This window comes from Mixophyes fleayi, chromosome 3 (assembly GCF_038048845.1).
Source record: "Mixophyes fleayi isolate aMixFle1 chromosome 3, aMixFle1.hap1, whole genome shotgun sequence".
NCBI lineage: Eukaryota > Metazoa > Chordata > Amphibia > Anura > Limnodynastidae > Mixophyes > Mixophyes fleayi.
Genome location: NC_134404.1, coordinates 263,128,338 through 263,143,338, shown reverse-complemented (window position 1 = coordinate 263,143,338; position 15,001 = coordinate 263,128,338). Strand labels below are relative to the sequence as shown.

At 44.2% G+C, this 15,001-nt stretch overlaps 1 protein-coding gene across 2 annotated transcripts in view; it reads right to left on the bottom strand.

Moving 5' to 3' along the window:
- Nucleotides 1-410: 410 nt before the first annotated feature.
- Nucleotides 411-15,001, bottom strand: part of LOC142144540 (protein Mis18-alpha-like) — a 40,161-nt gene continuing 25,570 nt past the window's right edge. For both annotated transcript variants that reach the window (XM_075203544.1, XM_075203543.1), the window contains one exon: nt 411-816. In XM_075203544.1, the coding sequence (XP_075059645.1) occupies nt 733-816 (84 nt within the window). In that variant the 3' untranslated portion in view covers nt 411-732. The remainder of the gene's footprint in view (nt 817-15,001) is intronic.

Genomic DNA, 15,001 nt, shown 5'->3' with positions numbered 1-15,001 from the left:
CCCATGAAAAAAAATGAGGTGTGCATTTTAACACTACATTTGCAAGCTATAAGATGAATCTTATGGTTTTTTTCACCTGGTTTGCTTCTTCATGTTGCTTTTAATGATTCAGCAGTTTCCACAGTGTCACATGTCTACCATGGCAATCACAGTCATTTAGCACAAGATTCAGTGAGCTGAGGTACTTTGGATGCCCTATAAGCTCCGTTTGCACAACACTGGAACTAGAGCATACATACTGAATATACACCCGGATTGTCAAACCAACCCCCAACCCAAAACATTACCACCAGCATTTTTTATTAAAAATCATTTGTTAATTTAGAAAATTGCTGTAAAATATTCCAGATGTAACAAATAATCTATTCTGCGACCATTTGATTGTTAAGAATGGCTAGCAGACATTGAAATAATCAGACTCAAAAGGCGATTTTTATTTCATATTATAGAATATATAAATTAAATATGTGTACAATAGCTAGTAATTTTTTACATTTTAGAAAATTGTACACACATTTACCCAAAATACTTTGATGTAGGGTTGCTCTAGAAAACATTTAGCAATATACACTGCACTAAATATTTTCTGAAAACTTTCTTAATTTTGTTTATGCAATTTAACAAAAACAAAAGATAAACAGAAAATACCCAAGCAAGTTTAAAAGAAACATCAATTACAACCGTGAAAGAAACACACACTAAATCAACATTTTCCAAACTGGTCTTCTAATCTTAGGAAGCTTCCTCAGAGTCCTCAGACTCCTCAATTTCCAGGGTTGAAATTCTCTTCTCTATGACACCTAAAAGTATTCTGCACTAAAATGATAAATAAAAAATAAAACAAAAATTAATATGATCTGGTGGTTCACTGTTCAATTAGAAATGCAGCAGCACAATTCACTAATACAACCTTTCCCTCCCCAAAAAACGTCTTTCCTTGTATACAGGTAGTGAGCAGCGGATAAGATGTTCCTGCTACCATGTTTCCCCGATAATAAGACCTAGTCACTTTATAAGCCCTACCCTAAATTCCCTTCCTACAGCTAAAATAAGCCCTACCCCGAAATTAAGCCCTATCACGAGCGCCATTTTCCCGACGCTCCGATACGGTACACACTGGTACCCTATTCGCCCACCTTTCCTGACATGGATGCCGCGATTTTGCGCCGGCATCCAATTACAAGCTGCAGCAGTGAGCGTGCTCCTCTTCCTTCCCCCTGACGTGCCAGCGCCATTGTTGAGAGCCGCGGAGGAGAGCTGAGACGCGAGGCAGGACACAGAAAAAAAACAGGTATGCAGCACTGAAGGGGGGCATGATGGGGATAAAAGGAGCACTGAGGAGGCATGATGGGGATAAAAGGAGCCCTGAGGGGGCATGATGGGGATAAAAGGAGCCCTGAGGGGGCATGATGGGGATAAAAGGAGCACTGAGGGGGCATGATGGGGTTAAAGCAGCACTGAGGGGGCATGATGGGGTTAAAGCAGCACTGAGGGGCATGATGGGGATAAAAGGAGCAATGTCAATGTTAATTATAATAAGCCCTACCCTGAAAATAAGCCCTATGGTGTGTTTTTGACCCAAACAAAAAATAAGACAGTGTCTTATTATCGGGGAAACACGGTATCATACACTACACTGCTGCCCAGAGTCACTGACTGGCTATAGGCAGAGTAATTCGGTGACTTCATGTCCTGTACATGATCACAGCCTATCAAAGACACATGCAGCAGTGCGCCACCTTGTAGGGGAATCTTTTACCCACTGCTTGTACACGAGATAAGCAGTACTGGAGAATTAAATTACCAGAGTGTGTGGAGGAAAAATGAATTACAGTGGAGGGTTGCTGGTGTTGGGCAAGTTATTACAGAGAGAGGCACTTATGTAATGGGGCAGATGGTTGGCAACCTAGAAGTAGTGTAAGATAGGATTCCATATGCCTGGTGCTAGGGTAGAGAGGCAAAGGTCCCCCCAGTAGTGTTGGAATGAAACAAGGGACACAGGGCTAAAATTGCGGTGTAAGGTTTTACCACCGTGGCAGATAAGTAGCAGTAGTGTAGGAAGGTAATACTGAGAGAGCTTCAATATGCAATGCTATTCAACATGTCACAAAATAAATAACATTTTAGAAATCTTATTTCAACAATGTCAGCAATAGCACAGGCTTCTTTCTTTCTTTCTTATTGCACTAGGGTTGCTTATGTACCTGAGCAGCTTCCACTTCTGTACCTCTATATTTGTTATTTATCTGAAAGGTATTTGTAGTGTTAACCAATCAGTATGGTGAACAGCTTCCTCTCACAATTAAGACCTTTTCCTTTCACTTTATCTATGGATATTACAGTAGAAATCCACCTCTCTAATTTTATGTTCAGTTCTATGTTCTTGAATTCTTGGAGGAGTTAAGACCCCTCACCTTTATTTTAATATTTCTTTCCCACGCACCCCAATGGCATACAATTGGCCTTCAGGTGCCAAGTGTACCATATACCTTTTACTGGCCAGCACAATAGACCAGACATAGCCTGAAACATTTGTCTTATCCGACTTCCTATTCACCTCCCCTCTGTTTCCACAGCCCTTAACCATTCAGGTGCTTTACAGTTTCTTTACACTGTTTTATAGTACTAATGTTATATTATTCTATTAAAGGCAAAACTTGCCGGATTTTGCCTTTAATAAAACTGCAGTTTTAAATACGGAAGTAACAATTGCCGAATATCAGCTATTTGACGGATCCGCTGCTTAATAAATTTACCCATTAGTCTTCCTACAAGAAACACACTTCACCCAACGCTTACATCCTGAACTTCACTGTAGGTCCTATACAAACACTTATTATGCATGCGATAACAGGTAATCTTGATTCCCCCAAAAGATACCTAGATAATCATTTAATAATGATATTAAATTTTACTAAGATCTTAGCCAAGCGCTTGAACATTGATCCACTATGACAGTGATGGCTAACCTGTGACACTCCAGGTATTGTGAAACTACAATCCCCAGCATGCTTTGCCAGTAGATAACTAGCTGATAGCTGGCAAAGCATGCTGGAGTGTCACAGGTTAGCCATCACTGCACTATGACCAAGTAGAATTTGTTCCAGGGCATCAGGCAAGGGACAACACAAACAGAGCAATAGATCTTACACAAATTATAAGTAAGAAAATGCCAGCAGTCATTGTGCCCAGTGCAGTGTTCAGTCTGCGTCGGCCATCTCTATATGTGTGCTGGGGTTGGAGGGATAATACCCAGCGCTGGAGGGGTTAATTCACCGGTGCTAGGCACTACGTGTGTAAAAGATAATTTTTACTCACCGTAAAATCTGTTGCTCTGACTCCATTCGGGGACACTAATAGACATTGGGGTATAGTAGGTGGTCTAGAAGTTTATGCACTTATCATACTGGTTTTAACACACACTCATCCCCTACTGTACCCCTCCTCTCTGGCAGAAACTTAGTTTTGTATAACCAAGCATAGAAGAAAGGCCAACAAGGCACAACCAAAACAAGGTAATCATAACAGAACCTATTTCAGACCAAAGGGAGGGTGTGCAGTGTCCCCCAATGGAGTCAGAGAAACAGATTTTATGGCGAGCAAAGATCCTCTTTTATGTTTCCTACCATTGGAGGACACTGCGAGACATTGGGGACATAAAGCTGCCACTAAGGGAGGACTTGCTTTGGAACAGATGCGGGCAACATTTTACGCCCAAAGTTCGCATCCGCAGATGCAAAGCCCTGCAACCTTGAGAACTGTGAAAAAGTGTGGATAGACGACCACTTTGCTGCCCGGCACAGATGCTCTGCCGAAGCACCATGATGCGCCGCCCAGGGAGCGACAAACAGACTTAGAAGAATGAGTCTTCAAAGCTATCGCCACAGGAAGGGATGCCCTGACATAAGCCAAACAAATGGTGGATGTAATCCAGTGAGCAAGGGACTGCTTAGATGCAGGCCAACCCCGCTTGTGAGCGTAATAAAGAACAAAAAGATTGTTTGTCTTATGGACAGAAGCCGTGCAATTTACTTAACATCTAAGGGCGTGAACTACATCCAGAGACAAGTTCTCATCTGAAGAGGAGGACGAAGGACAGAAGGCCAGCACAACAATTTCTTGATTCAAATGGAATCGGGACACAACCTTTGGAACAAAGGAGGGCTTAGTGCGGACCACCGTCCTTTCATCATGGACCACAAGGAAAGGAGGATTGCAGCATAACACTCCTAGCTCTGAAACTCGGTGAGCCGATGTGAGAGAAACACCGCTTTCCAAGTAACATAAGTCTACAAAATTCAACGGCTCAAAGGGATCCCTAGTGAGAGCCCTCAGCAAGAGATTGAGATCCCAAGGCTCCATAGGATGGATAAAGGAAGGCTGAACATGAAAAACCCCCTAAAGGAACGTCTGTACGTTCCAAAAACCTGCCAGCCAGCGATGAAAAATATTGAGAGCACAGAGACCTGCAGTTTGAAAGAGAACCTAGACATAGTCCTTTATCGAGGCCCGTTTGCAAAAATGAAAGCAAATGGGTAAGACTGACACAGAAAGTGTGAAAACCTTGAGACTCACACCAGAATATGTATTTCTTCCAAACCAGATAATAGATGGCTGAAGAAGATTTCCTTGCCCTGATCATGGTGCTCAATACCCACTGGTAGAATCCCTCAGGACCTTAGAATTACAGTCTCAACAGCCACTCCGATATAAAGAGTGGCAGAGAAGAGGACCCTGAACCAGAAAGTCTGGACGAAGAGGCAGACGAAAGGGGGCCCTACCTCCATTTCTGAAGGTCTGAGTACCATTGCTTGTGAAGGAACCATTCCCCAGGGTGGACCTTTTGCCAGTTTAGAGAGTCTGCCTCCCAATTTTCCACCCCCGGGATCAAGATGGCTGAGATTATCGGAACATGGCGTTTCACTCAGGACATGATCCTAGTCGTCTCCTGCATCGCCATGGAGCTGCATGTTCTCCCTGATGGTTAAGATAAGACACAGCCATGGCACTGTCTGACTGTCACGGTTTCACAATTGAATCCTAGGATTTGCCCAGATTAGTGCTATTCAAGTAGGGCGCGGAGTCTAACGTGGAGACGGTATTCACCAGGGACCACCGCAAGGCGGTTTGGCCATAGCTGCGTCTGTCCCGCAGGTCGGGGTCCCTACCAGGAGTAATGAGGGAAACTCCTTTGGGAGATCAGCTGAAATGGCAGCAAGGAAGTGTAGATAGTCACCTCTGCAGACGAACAGGTTACCACTGGAATAGTGGCAGATGCACTGGGAAGTGTCAGTCCTGAGTCAGCTCTGTGGACAAATATGTAATTACACTGGAATAGAAGGTAGAGCGTCAGTTCTGCAGACAAGCTGGTTACCACACAGGAATGGAGTGGCAAGTCAGCTCTGCAGACAAATAGGTGGTCACACTGGAACATAAGGTAGAGCGTCAGCTCTGCGTACAAACAGGTACACAGAGAAGGAGCCACGTTAAGCACCAGAAGGTAACTAAAAGTACAGGCACCGGATATCCAGGGGAGGTGCCTTTTAAAGTTTGGAGTCAATTTTGTTGACCAATAGGAGAGCAGCAGACCAGAGTTCAAGATGGCAGCACCCGGGACGGCCTGGACAGCCGACTAGAGAAGGTAAACCTGCCAGGGATCGGGTTCGTTGCCCAATCACCTGGTGTGCGACACTGACTGGATTTTCATGGGTTTCCTGATAAGGAACCGCTGCCCTTGAAGTAAAGCTCTGTGAACCGCCCTGACTTCCAGGACATTGATGGGTAAGCCTCTCGAGGGGACCAGTGGCCATGAAATCTGAGAGGACCAACCACCAAGCACTAGCTGGACAGACTGGTGTCTTTGCTGACGAGGGTAAAAGCGCAGAATGACTGGCCCTTCTCTACATTCGGTCTGGTTAGCCACCCTGAGAGGGATAAGCGTGTGGCTCTGGATAGTGTGATGATCTGTCTGTCCAAAATGTATGGGGGAGCCATACCAATTGTGGAGAATCTCCCTCTGAAGAGGTCGAGAGTGGAACTGTGCAAAGGGCACTGCCTTCAACACAGATACCATGGATCTAAGCAGCTTCACACAGCAGAGAAGAGACACTTTCCTTCTTGACACGTTAGTCCTGGTCTTGTGTAGAAGGGAAAAGACCTTGTATTCTGGGGGGTAGACTCTTTGGGTTACCGTGTTGAAGGTGAGGCCCAGAAACCGCATCTGTTGCGCAGGATTGAGCGAGGACTTCAGTAGGTTTAGTATCCAGCTGTGCAGTTCGAGAAACGTGATCTGAATGTAGCGTAAAAGCAGAGATGCAGACAGCGCCTTTAGCAACAGGTTATCCAGGTAGGGTACGATGGTAACCCCCTTGGGAGCGCAGGATTCCCGCCATGACTGTCATCACTTTGATGAACACTCTTGGGACAGTCGCTAGGCCGAAGGATAGGGCCCTGAATTGAAACTGATATTTTAGTACTGCAAAGCAGACAAGGCCCTAGTGGTCACTCTGAGATGAGCACATCTAAGTAGGCATCCTTGATGTCGATGAATGTCATGAATTCTCCCTGTTCCGTGCCTGCAATCACCAAATGCAAGTATTCCATCCGAAACCTGAGCTTGCTGACCTGCTTGTTGAGGGTCTATAGGTTTAGGATGAGATGGAAGGACCCGTCCGGTTTGGGGACCAGGAAGAGATTGGAGTAGGACCGGCACAATGACCCCGGAGGATAGAAGCTTCATGATGGCTTACTGAATTCCCTTTCGCTTGAGTGCACAAGAGGCAAGAGCTGTGGTGAAAAAAAAATCGGCGCATGGAGAAATGGACTAGGTCGATAACCACCTGTTTCACAATCCCCCTTACCCAAGCATCTGTGGTCAATGCCCACCATTTGTCTTGGAAGCATAGTAGAGGAGCTCCCACAACAATAGTTGTGTGTTCCAGTCATGTTGTAGGCTTGTCGCCCGGCCAGAGGGTGTCGTGTCTGCCGGAGCCCCGGCCCCTCTGGTGTCATCATTTTGGAGCCGATGACTCTCCCTTGGAGGAAGCTCCCTGAGCTCTGCCGAAGGGACAAAATGATTGAAAGAGTATTTTTGGTGGAGTTGACAGGTAAACACATGCTCTTGCCCCCTGAATGACCTGCTCTAACTGAGATCCAAACAGCGCAATACCATCAAACGGCAAGGCTTCTAAGACGCGCTTGGAATTAGCGTCCACCAAGAGCGCAGCCATAAGGTGCATTGCGCCTTGATGATGAGGCCCGAGAACCTGGAATTGACTGACACCACATCCAGCGACGCCTGACCCATATAATCAGAGGACTCCTGAATGTGTTCTGCCAATGTTAGTAGATCAGCTCTAGGCACATTGTCCTGGAAACCCTTAAGCAACTGCTCTGCCCACAGCTGAATAACTTTTTTAACCCAGGTTATGGAGATGTTGGGTCTGAACAAACTCCCACTTGCCACATAAGAAATGCGACTTTCTTCTCCACTCTGCTTGTCGGGTGAATCCCTGAAAGAGACCGAATACTGCGCAGGAATGGCCACAGTTGTGGCAAGGCGAGCAACTGAGGGATCCACCTTAAGGATGCCCTCACATTTTACGGATTCCTCTGCCAGGAGTGGGTAGAGAGATTTATATTTGCTTGGCATTTGAAACTGTTTATTTGGCTCCTACCAAGCACAATTTCCAACAGCTGAGAAGTGGGGAAACAAATCTGCTTTTTAAGTCTCTTAAAAAAAGAGAAATCGAAAGGGTCCCCAGCCTCAGGTTCCGCAAAACCTAATGATTGGCCAACACCCAGGATAAAACAATCAACAATGTATGCGGAGGTCGAATCCTGTGGGTCATCTGCATCCTCTCTCTCAAGATTCTAAAAATAACTCACCATCTTCAGCAGAAAAATGTCCAGAATCTGGATTGGGCGCCTGAAAGGAGTCGGGAACTACACACTTACTCATGTTGGGGACAGTAAGCAAGCATTCTAAACTTGGAGGCTCGTGCAAATCCCTGGGCTAATTCAGTCAGGGATACAGCCAATCCTGCCTTTGCCTGGAAGGCTCCACTACCCACAGGTAGAGACTAAGGACTGTGTCTATGGTGCAGTAAAGGAAGAAGGAGGATCACCTACCTCTGCAGACCGCGACATCACCCATGCGAGTTTAACTATAGATGTCGCCAGCGATCTGGCCCAGGCCGGCTCCTCCAAGGCTGTCAACACTGGGGTGGGCACACGCTGATCAGGGCACTCTGTCTCGCACAGTGCACACAGGGCGTCTAGGTCAGACCATCCACAAGATTATTTCACATTACATTTTGAACATGTATAATGCAGCAGACTTTCCAGTAGGTCCCGTACCCTTGGAAATACCTTTCTCAGACATGATGGTACAATTAAGTGGCATCATTTACCCTCTGGGTTTTTTTTGTTTTTTTAAACCAGTAATTATTACAGAGAAGCACGGAATGAACTCTGAACATATATAACAAAAGTTAACCCTGCACTGAAAGACACCAGCACCATGAGGCACAGTGCTCTGAAATTAGTTCGGTCTGCGCAGCATGTACCAAGATCTGTTAACAACCGACTAACCAGGTTAGAACCCTATACAGTTATAAATGAAAATGATACCAGACAGGAGAGACATGACGACAGCGCATTAGGGAGCAGCTGTGGACCGGTCTAGCCGTTCCTGAGTGGGAAATGGATACCTCCGGTGAAGAAAGCCTGCAAGGAAGGTGAAAGAGGAAGGGTTCCGCACCCAAGACTGCCTCCATCATGGCCACGCGCAGCCGAAGAGCGTACCTATAATGTACCTGTCGACTGCCTCTCTTGCGCTGCAGAAGTGTGACCAGTATTGAACTGCTGTTCCGAACAAAGCATTGCCTCCGGTGAAGAGCAAACACCTGCCAGCTCCTCACGGCAGCCTGAACTGCTCGTTGTCAACAAGGGGTGCCGGCAAGTGAATCGGGATGAAAGGAGAGGCTTGACAAGCTTCACTCCCGCCTAATCAGTGACGCTGCTGTCAGGATGCCTCTGTGTCCTGCGGCTATCTGACCCCGACAACCCCCGCTCTGCTCGTCAACTAGGGGGATGCTAACATAGCACTGCTGGCCAATTAGTGTGTGAGGGGTGAGTGAAGCAGACAAGCTGCTCACCCCTACAAAGTGTAATGACTCACTGGTCTCTCTGTCAGACTAACTAGATAGATAGTTAGGTAGGTATTAGATAGCCACTTAGTTTAGTTCTTAGATATATTGGATAGTTTAGGTATATTAGATAGGCAGATAGATTAGCTAGATAGATTAGATAGTTCTTAAATAGGGTTAGTTAGGTCTGTTCTGTCAGAATCTGCCCTCATTCATGCCGTCATTTCTATGTAATGCCTCACCTGGCCAGCTTGTTTCTCTGAGCTCACTCACCTGGCTCCTCATTATCACCTACAACCCATTGGTTCTGCTCTCCTTAAATAGCCAGCTAATCCTCTGCAGGATTGCTGGTAATATGTTTACCATAGTGTTCTGCTCCCTTGTGTTATCTGTTACTGTTTCCTGACGACTTAGTGTATCCCCGTGTACCAGACAGTTTCCGTTCCTGTCTACTCTTCATTGGATTTCCCTGTGTACCGACTCGGCTCTGCTTTGACTCTTCTCCTGTGTTGATATCCTGTGTACCAGACCCGATTCTGTTCCTGACTATTCTACTATCTACTCACCATTTCCAGTCAGCTATCTCCTGGACCCCGGTAAAGTAGTGCTCCAGGCATTGCTCCAGCGTGATCTGCAGCTCCTCCGCTCATTCTAACCTTATACGGAGACGCAGCCCCTGCAGCATCTCTACGCTCAGATTTCTACAATCTTCCTTTGGCTCCAGACTCAACCTTTCCACAGGTACTTTTGACTGTTTACATATATCACCGTGTGCCTGTAATAGTAGTTACCCCTGGCAACTGCCTAGGAACTGTTTTTCTCCAACCTCCAGACTCTCACCGGTACTGTGGGTTGCAGTTACCCACGGCAACTGCCTACGTGCAGTTTCATAATCTTTATCACTGCAAGTTCCATTCCTTTCCGGACAAGCACGGCTACAGGGGACTTCTCTATCAGCTGTTTCTATATTTATTCCAGTGGCCACGAGTGATATATCAATCTTGACACCATCCACTCGGTGTCTCGCCCGACTCCCCCCTGCACTTCCTACTCTACGGCCTCGGTAACTCTATTCCTGGGTTCTCCCCAGCCAGTGCACATCTCACGACCCTCTGTCTATCTGCAGCCAGGTCTGTTCCCACCACTAAGGGCAACAGTGAACACCAGACTTTCGGAGCAGACTCCGGGTTTTGCTGTACTGGCTGAAGGGACTCAGAGTGAAGGAAGCCGACAGGCTATTCACTCACTAGGTCTTAGGAGGGTCCCTGTGATGACACCTGTGACTAAAAACAAAATATTAATAAAAAGAACGAACTCTATACTAACCATAAGGGCAGAAGCCCATAATGACATGACCTATCTCCTAGGCACTTAACAAAAACTGAGATTCTGCCAGAGAGGAGGGTCATACTAGGGGAGGAGTGTGTTGTAGAACAAGTATGATAAGTGCCTAAACTCCTAGTCCACCTACTATACCCCAAGGTCTGTGTCCCCCAATGGTAGGAAAAAGAAAATAGTTATTTAAAAAAGGTATACAATCAAAATAAATGTATTTTAAATGTGCGCAGCGGTTCGGGCAGAGTAATACCAACATCGCAACATTCAGCGGGTTAACCCTGAGTGAAGAATGTAATTTTTAAACGTAATGAATGAATGGATTTAGTGCCAGAAAGGGTTATGTCTCGGCGCTGGGAGTGCAAATGTATTTATTTTCATATTGTTCATATATTGATTTGAAGTAATATGCCATGTTGAGGAAATATGTTTTTTGTTATTAAGTAAATCCCATGCTAATTAACGCTTTTCAGAGTGACCAACATCTTTTCAGTCTGAATACACAGCAGGAGGTTGTTAATTTCCTATAAGGGACTATTTGAATAGTGTAACAAATAATTTGGGAAATCACAGAATACTGTTAATTTTGTTAAGTTTACAGTGCGTTAAATCCAAGTTAAGAGAATATATTATATCCAGATGCTAAACATCAGATGTAATATCTCACACGTACGAGGTACGATTAGGCGACGGTCATTCCACATCAAATCAACAAAAATCAACACAAGAAAAAATTCTACCCTACATTCTCTCATTTCAATTACATTTGGTAAAATAAATGCTGCCACGTGTGTAAAGAAAACCCCCAAATCTTAGGCTATGTAAATTGCTTTTAAAGTTATATGCCTTTAAAGCTGCATTTTTTTGACGAAAAATTTGTTAACGTTTTTTTTAAATAGCGTTTGTAGGTCACCTGATTGAGAGAAAGTTGGGCAAGGTCTCATTTTAAACCTCTTTTTATGGGCTTTCATATGATATAACAGCAGTATGTTTTAATAAAATTTAAAAATGTAAAATTTTCCATATCAAAATTTTGATTTTCTCAAAAAGTCAGATTTTGTAATTTTTGAAATACATCTCAAACATTGTTCATACTGTTGTTAATAAATCCCCAAAGTTTTTTTTTCACAGGTATTGCTGCTCCACAGCTAAGGTGATAATAGATAGCTCCCTATCAGATACTGTTCCATTTTCCAATGGGACTAGACAAGGTTGCCCCTTATAACATCTGGTCTTCACCCTGGCAATAGAACCACTTGCTGCAATGATGAGAAGCTTGAACTCTATATGCGAAGTGGATCCGGGGGGGGGGGGAATCAGCAAAATAAGCTCTCTCTGTTTGTGGATGATATCCCTTTATCCCTATTCCAACCGTAAACAACTACACCCGCCTTATATCCAGAAAGACTACCTTATGTAGCTATTAGATGGTATAAAATTAACTTAATATCTGAGGCCATGCTGCTGCAAACCCTACCGCATATCAAAGATAAAGTCAGTATTGGTTTGGATTCTAAGTGGCAAAACCGCAAAATAAAATACCTAGAGATATTCATCACTACTTCTTAAGATTATCTTTATCAGGAGAACTTTCCTCAACTGATTGCTAGAATAAAATTTGACTTGGAGTAAATTCATTGTTTCATGGCTGGGGAGAATAATTGCAATAATAATGAATCTTATTTCAAATCTGCAATATCTTTTTCGGACCTTACCGGTCAACTTCCCCAACATAGGTTGCAACTCTTTAAAAGTTATCTTTCTTAAATTTGTTTGGAACAATAAATCACCTAGAACTGCCCTGTCTATGCTTAAGAAACCAAGGAACAGGGGTGGTGGAAGTTTCCCAGATATTAAGATCTACTACCGGACCTCACATTTGAGTCAAGTAGCGTCAACATTTGCTCCACCCAATACTATTGCATGGGTGGAAATCGAAACTACATTTATGAAGCTAAATTATCTTGCTTCTATCTGAGATCAAAAAAACTTAGACCATTTCAACTAAACTCCATTGGCTCCTAAATTCTGCCTATTAATATCTGATATAAGCAAATCCCAATATAAACTTTCTAAAGCAATCTCCCCTATTACACCAAATTGGGGTAACCAAAAATTTCCCCAAGGACTTTCCACCATTCAGTTTAAGCACTGGATTGAGGTCTGTATAAAAGTTATTTATGAATTAAAGATACAAAATAATTGGGCCTCTAGATAGTCCAGAAATTCCCCTCACACTCACTCTTTTAGTTTTTTCAAGTTAATAATTTCCTTACCTCACTTCGATCTACACATCCCTTAAGGGAAATAACCCCATTTAAAACAATCTCCTTAAAGACCCCAATGGGAAATGGTCAGCTCTCTGACTTACAATCTGCTTTTAGAAGTTTCCTTTGACCCTCGGGGTCAACACGAGAGGGAATGGGAGAGGGATCTCTGATGAATCTTGTTGGGAGGAGACCAGAGAAGGAAGAGCTACCACTTTAATAATAACAAGAATAAAATAGACGGTGTACAAGATCTACTACAGATTGCCAGCTTTCACTCTGCCTCTAATAACCCCCCTTCCAGTTTTTGGTTTGTTTTTTTTAAAAAAAAAAAAAAAGAATATACAATAAGTAAACCATTCTATTGGCTGTTAGAACTTGTTTACTGTTGTCATGTACTTATCAGTCTCTTCAATAAATATAAGCTTCAAAAGAAAAAAAAATGTTCTCTAATTTGCAATTTATTTAGAATGTTCTGCAACATTTTATAAATGTCACACCATTTTCTAAATTATACTTATTTTTAAAGGTGCTACAAAACTTGTATCTATTTTTCATATATAGTGACACAATACAGATATGTCTTGTGTCATCAATATTAGACTCATCAATAGTTGTGACATCACAGGGACGTGCCAGAAAAGAGGATTTATACTTGCGATAAATTGGTTTCTCCGATTCCATCTGGGGGACACTGCTAACCATGGGGGTTGAGTAGGGTAGGGAGGAGTCTGGCACCTAAATAGTTAATTCTTTTAGCTGCTGACAGGCCATCCCCCTGCCAACTCCCAACGGAACTCAGTTTTATTAAAAAAGGCCAAAGATGATAGGCCAATCAACCAAGATACACAGAAGAAAGCAGAAGGGAGGGAACGCAGTGTCCCCCAGATGGAATCAGAGAAAACGATTTATCGTAAGTATAAATCCTCTTTTCTTTCATTCATCTGGGGGACCCTGCTAACCATGGGAACTTACTAAAGCAGCCCCTCTGAAGGGTGGGACTGCTCTGATAGTCCAGCACGTAGAGCACTACGGCCAAATGAGGCGTCCTCAGACGCAAAGACATTAAATTGGTAAAATTTTGTGAAAGTATGGACTGAGGACCAGGTGGCTGCTTTGCATAACTGATCCGCTGAGGCCCCATTCCGCGCCGCCCAAGACGCCCCAACCAAACGGCACAAGACAGTTCGTACTGACATAAGCCTGCTTAATTGTCAGGGTAAGTCATCTAGCAATTGATTGCTTAGCCGCTGGCCATCCCCGTCTAGAAAAATCAAATAAAACAAACAAATCTTTGCAGTTCTCAACGTAAATACGTAAAGCCCTAAACACATCCAAATATTTCCTTCTCCCTGTTCCAGAAGCCTGAGGCTCCTCTCTGAACACCGGAACTATTATTTCCTGATTTACATGGAAACCAGACACCACCTTAGGAAGCAAGGATGGAATAGTCCTTAAAACTGCTCTATCCTCATGAAAAACCAGATAAGGTCCCCGACAAGATAAAGCCCCCAGCTCAGAGACCCTCCGAGCTGAGGCAATAGCCAGCAGGAAGACCACTTTCCAAGTTAAAAACCACAACTCCACTGAGTATAACAGTTCGAATGGAGCCTCCTGCAGCATATTAAGGACCAAATTAAGGTCCCAAGGCGCCATTGGATGAACATAAGGCGTCTGGATGTGAAGCACCCCCTGCAAGAAAGTCTAAACATCCGGTATCTCCGCCAAACGTCTGTGAAAATACACTGACAGTGCTGACACCTGAACCTTTAGAGTTCCCAAACGGAGACCTGCATCCAAGCCATCCTGTAGAAAGGCCAGAAACCTAGTCAGACAAAAAGACTTTGAATTGTAAGACTTCTTCTTACCCCAACTTATATAAGCATGCCAGATGCGGTGATACATCTTAGCCGAAACTGGCTTCCTAGCCTTGAGGAGTGTCCACTACGCTCAAAGAGAACCCTCTCGATCTCCACAGACCGGATTCAAAAGCCATGCCATTAAATTCAGCCGGTCTAGACTCTGATGCAAGAATGGTCCCCGAGTCAGCAGATCTCTTTGAAGCGGAAACCGAACCCCCGGACTTACTACCACAAAAAGAATCTCTAGATACCAGACTCTTCGTGTCCAAGCTGGAGCCACCAGAATGACTGGTAGATCTCCCTGCCTGACTCTTCGAAGGACCCTGGGAATCATTGATATGGGGGGGGGAAACAGGTAACCTAACCTGAAGTCCCAAGGCATTGTCAA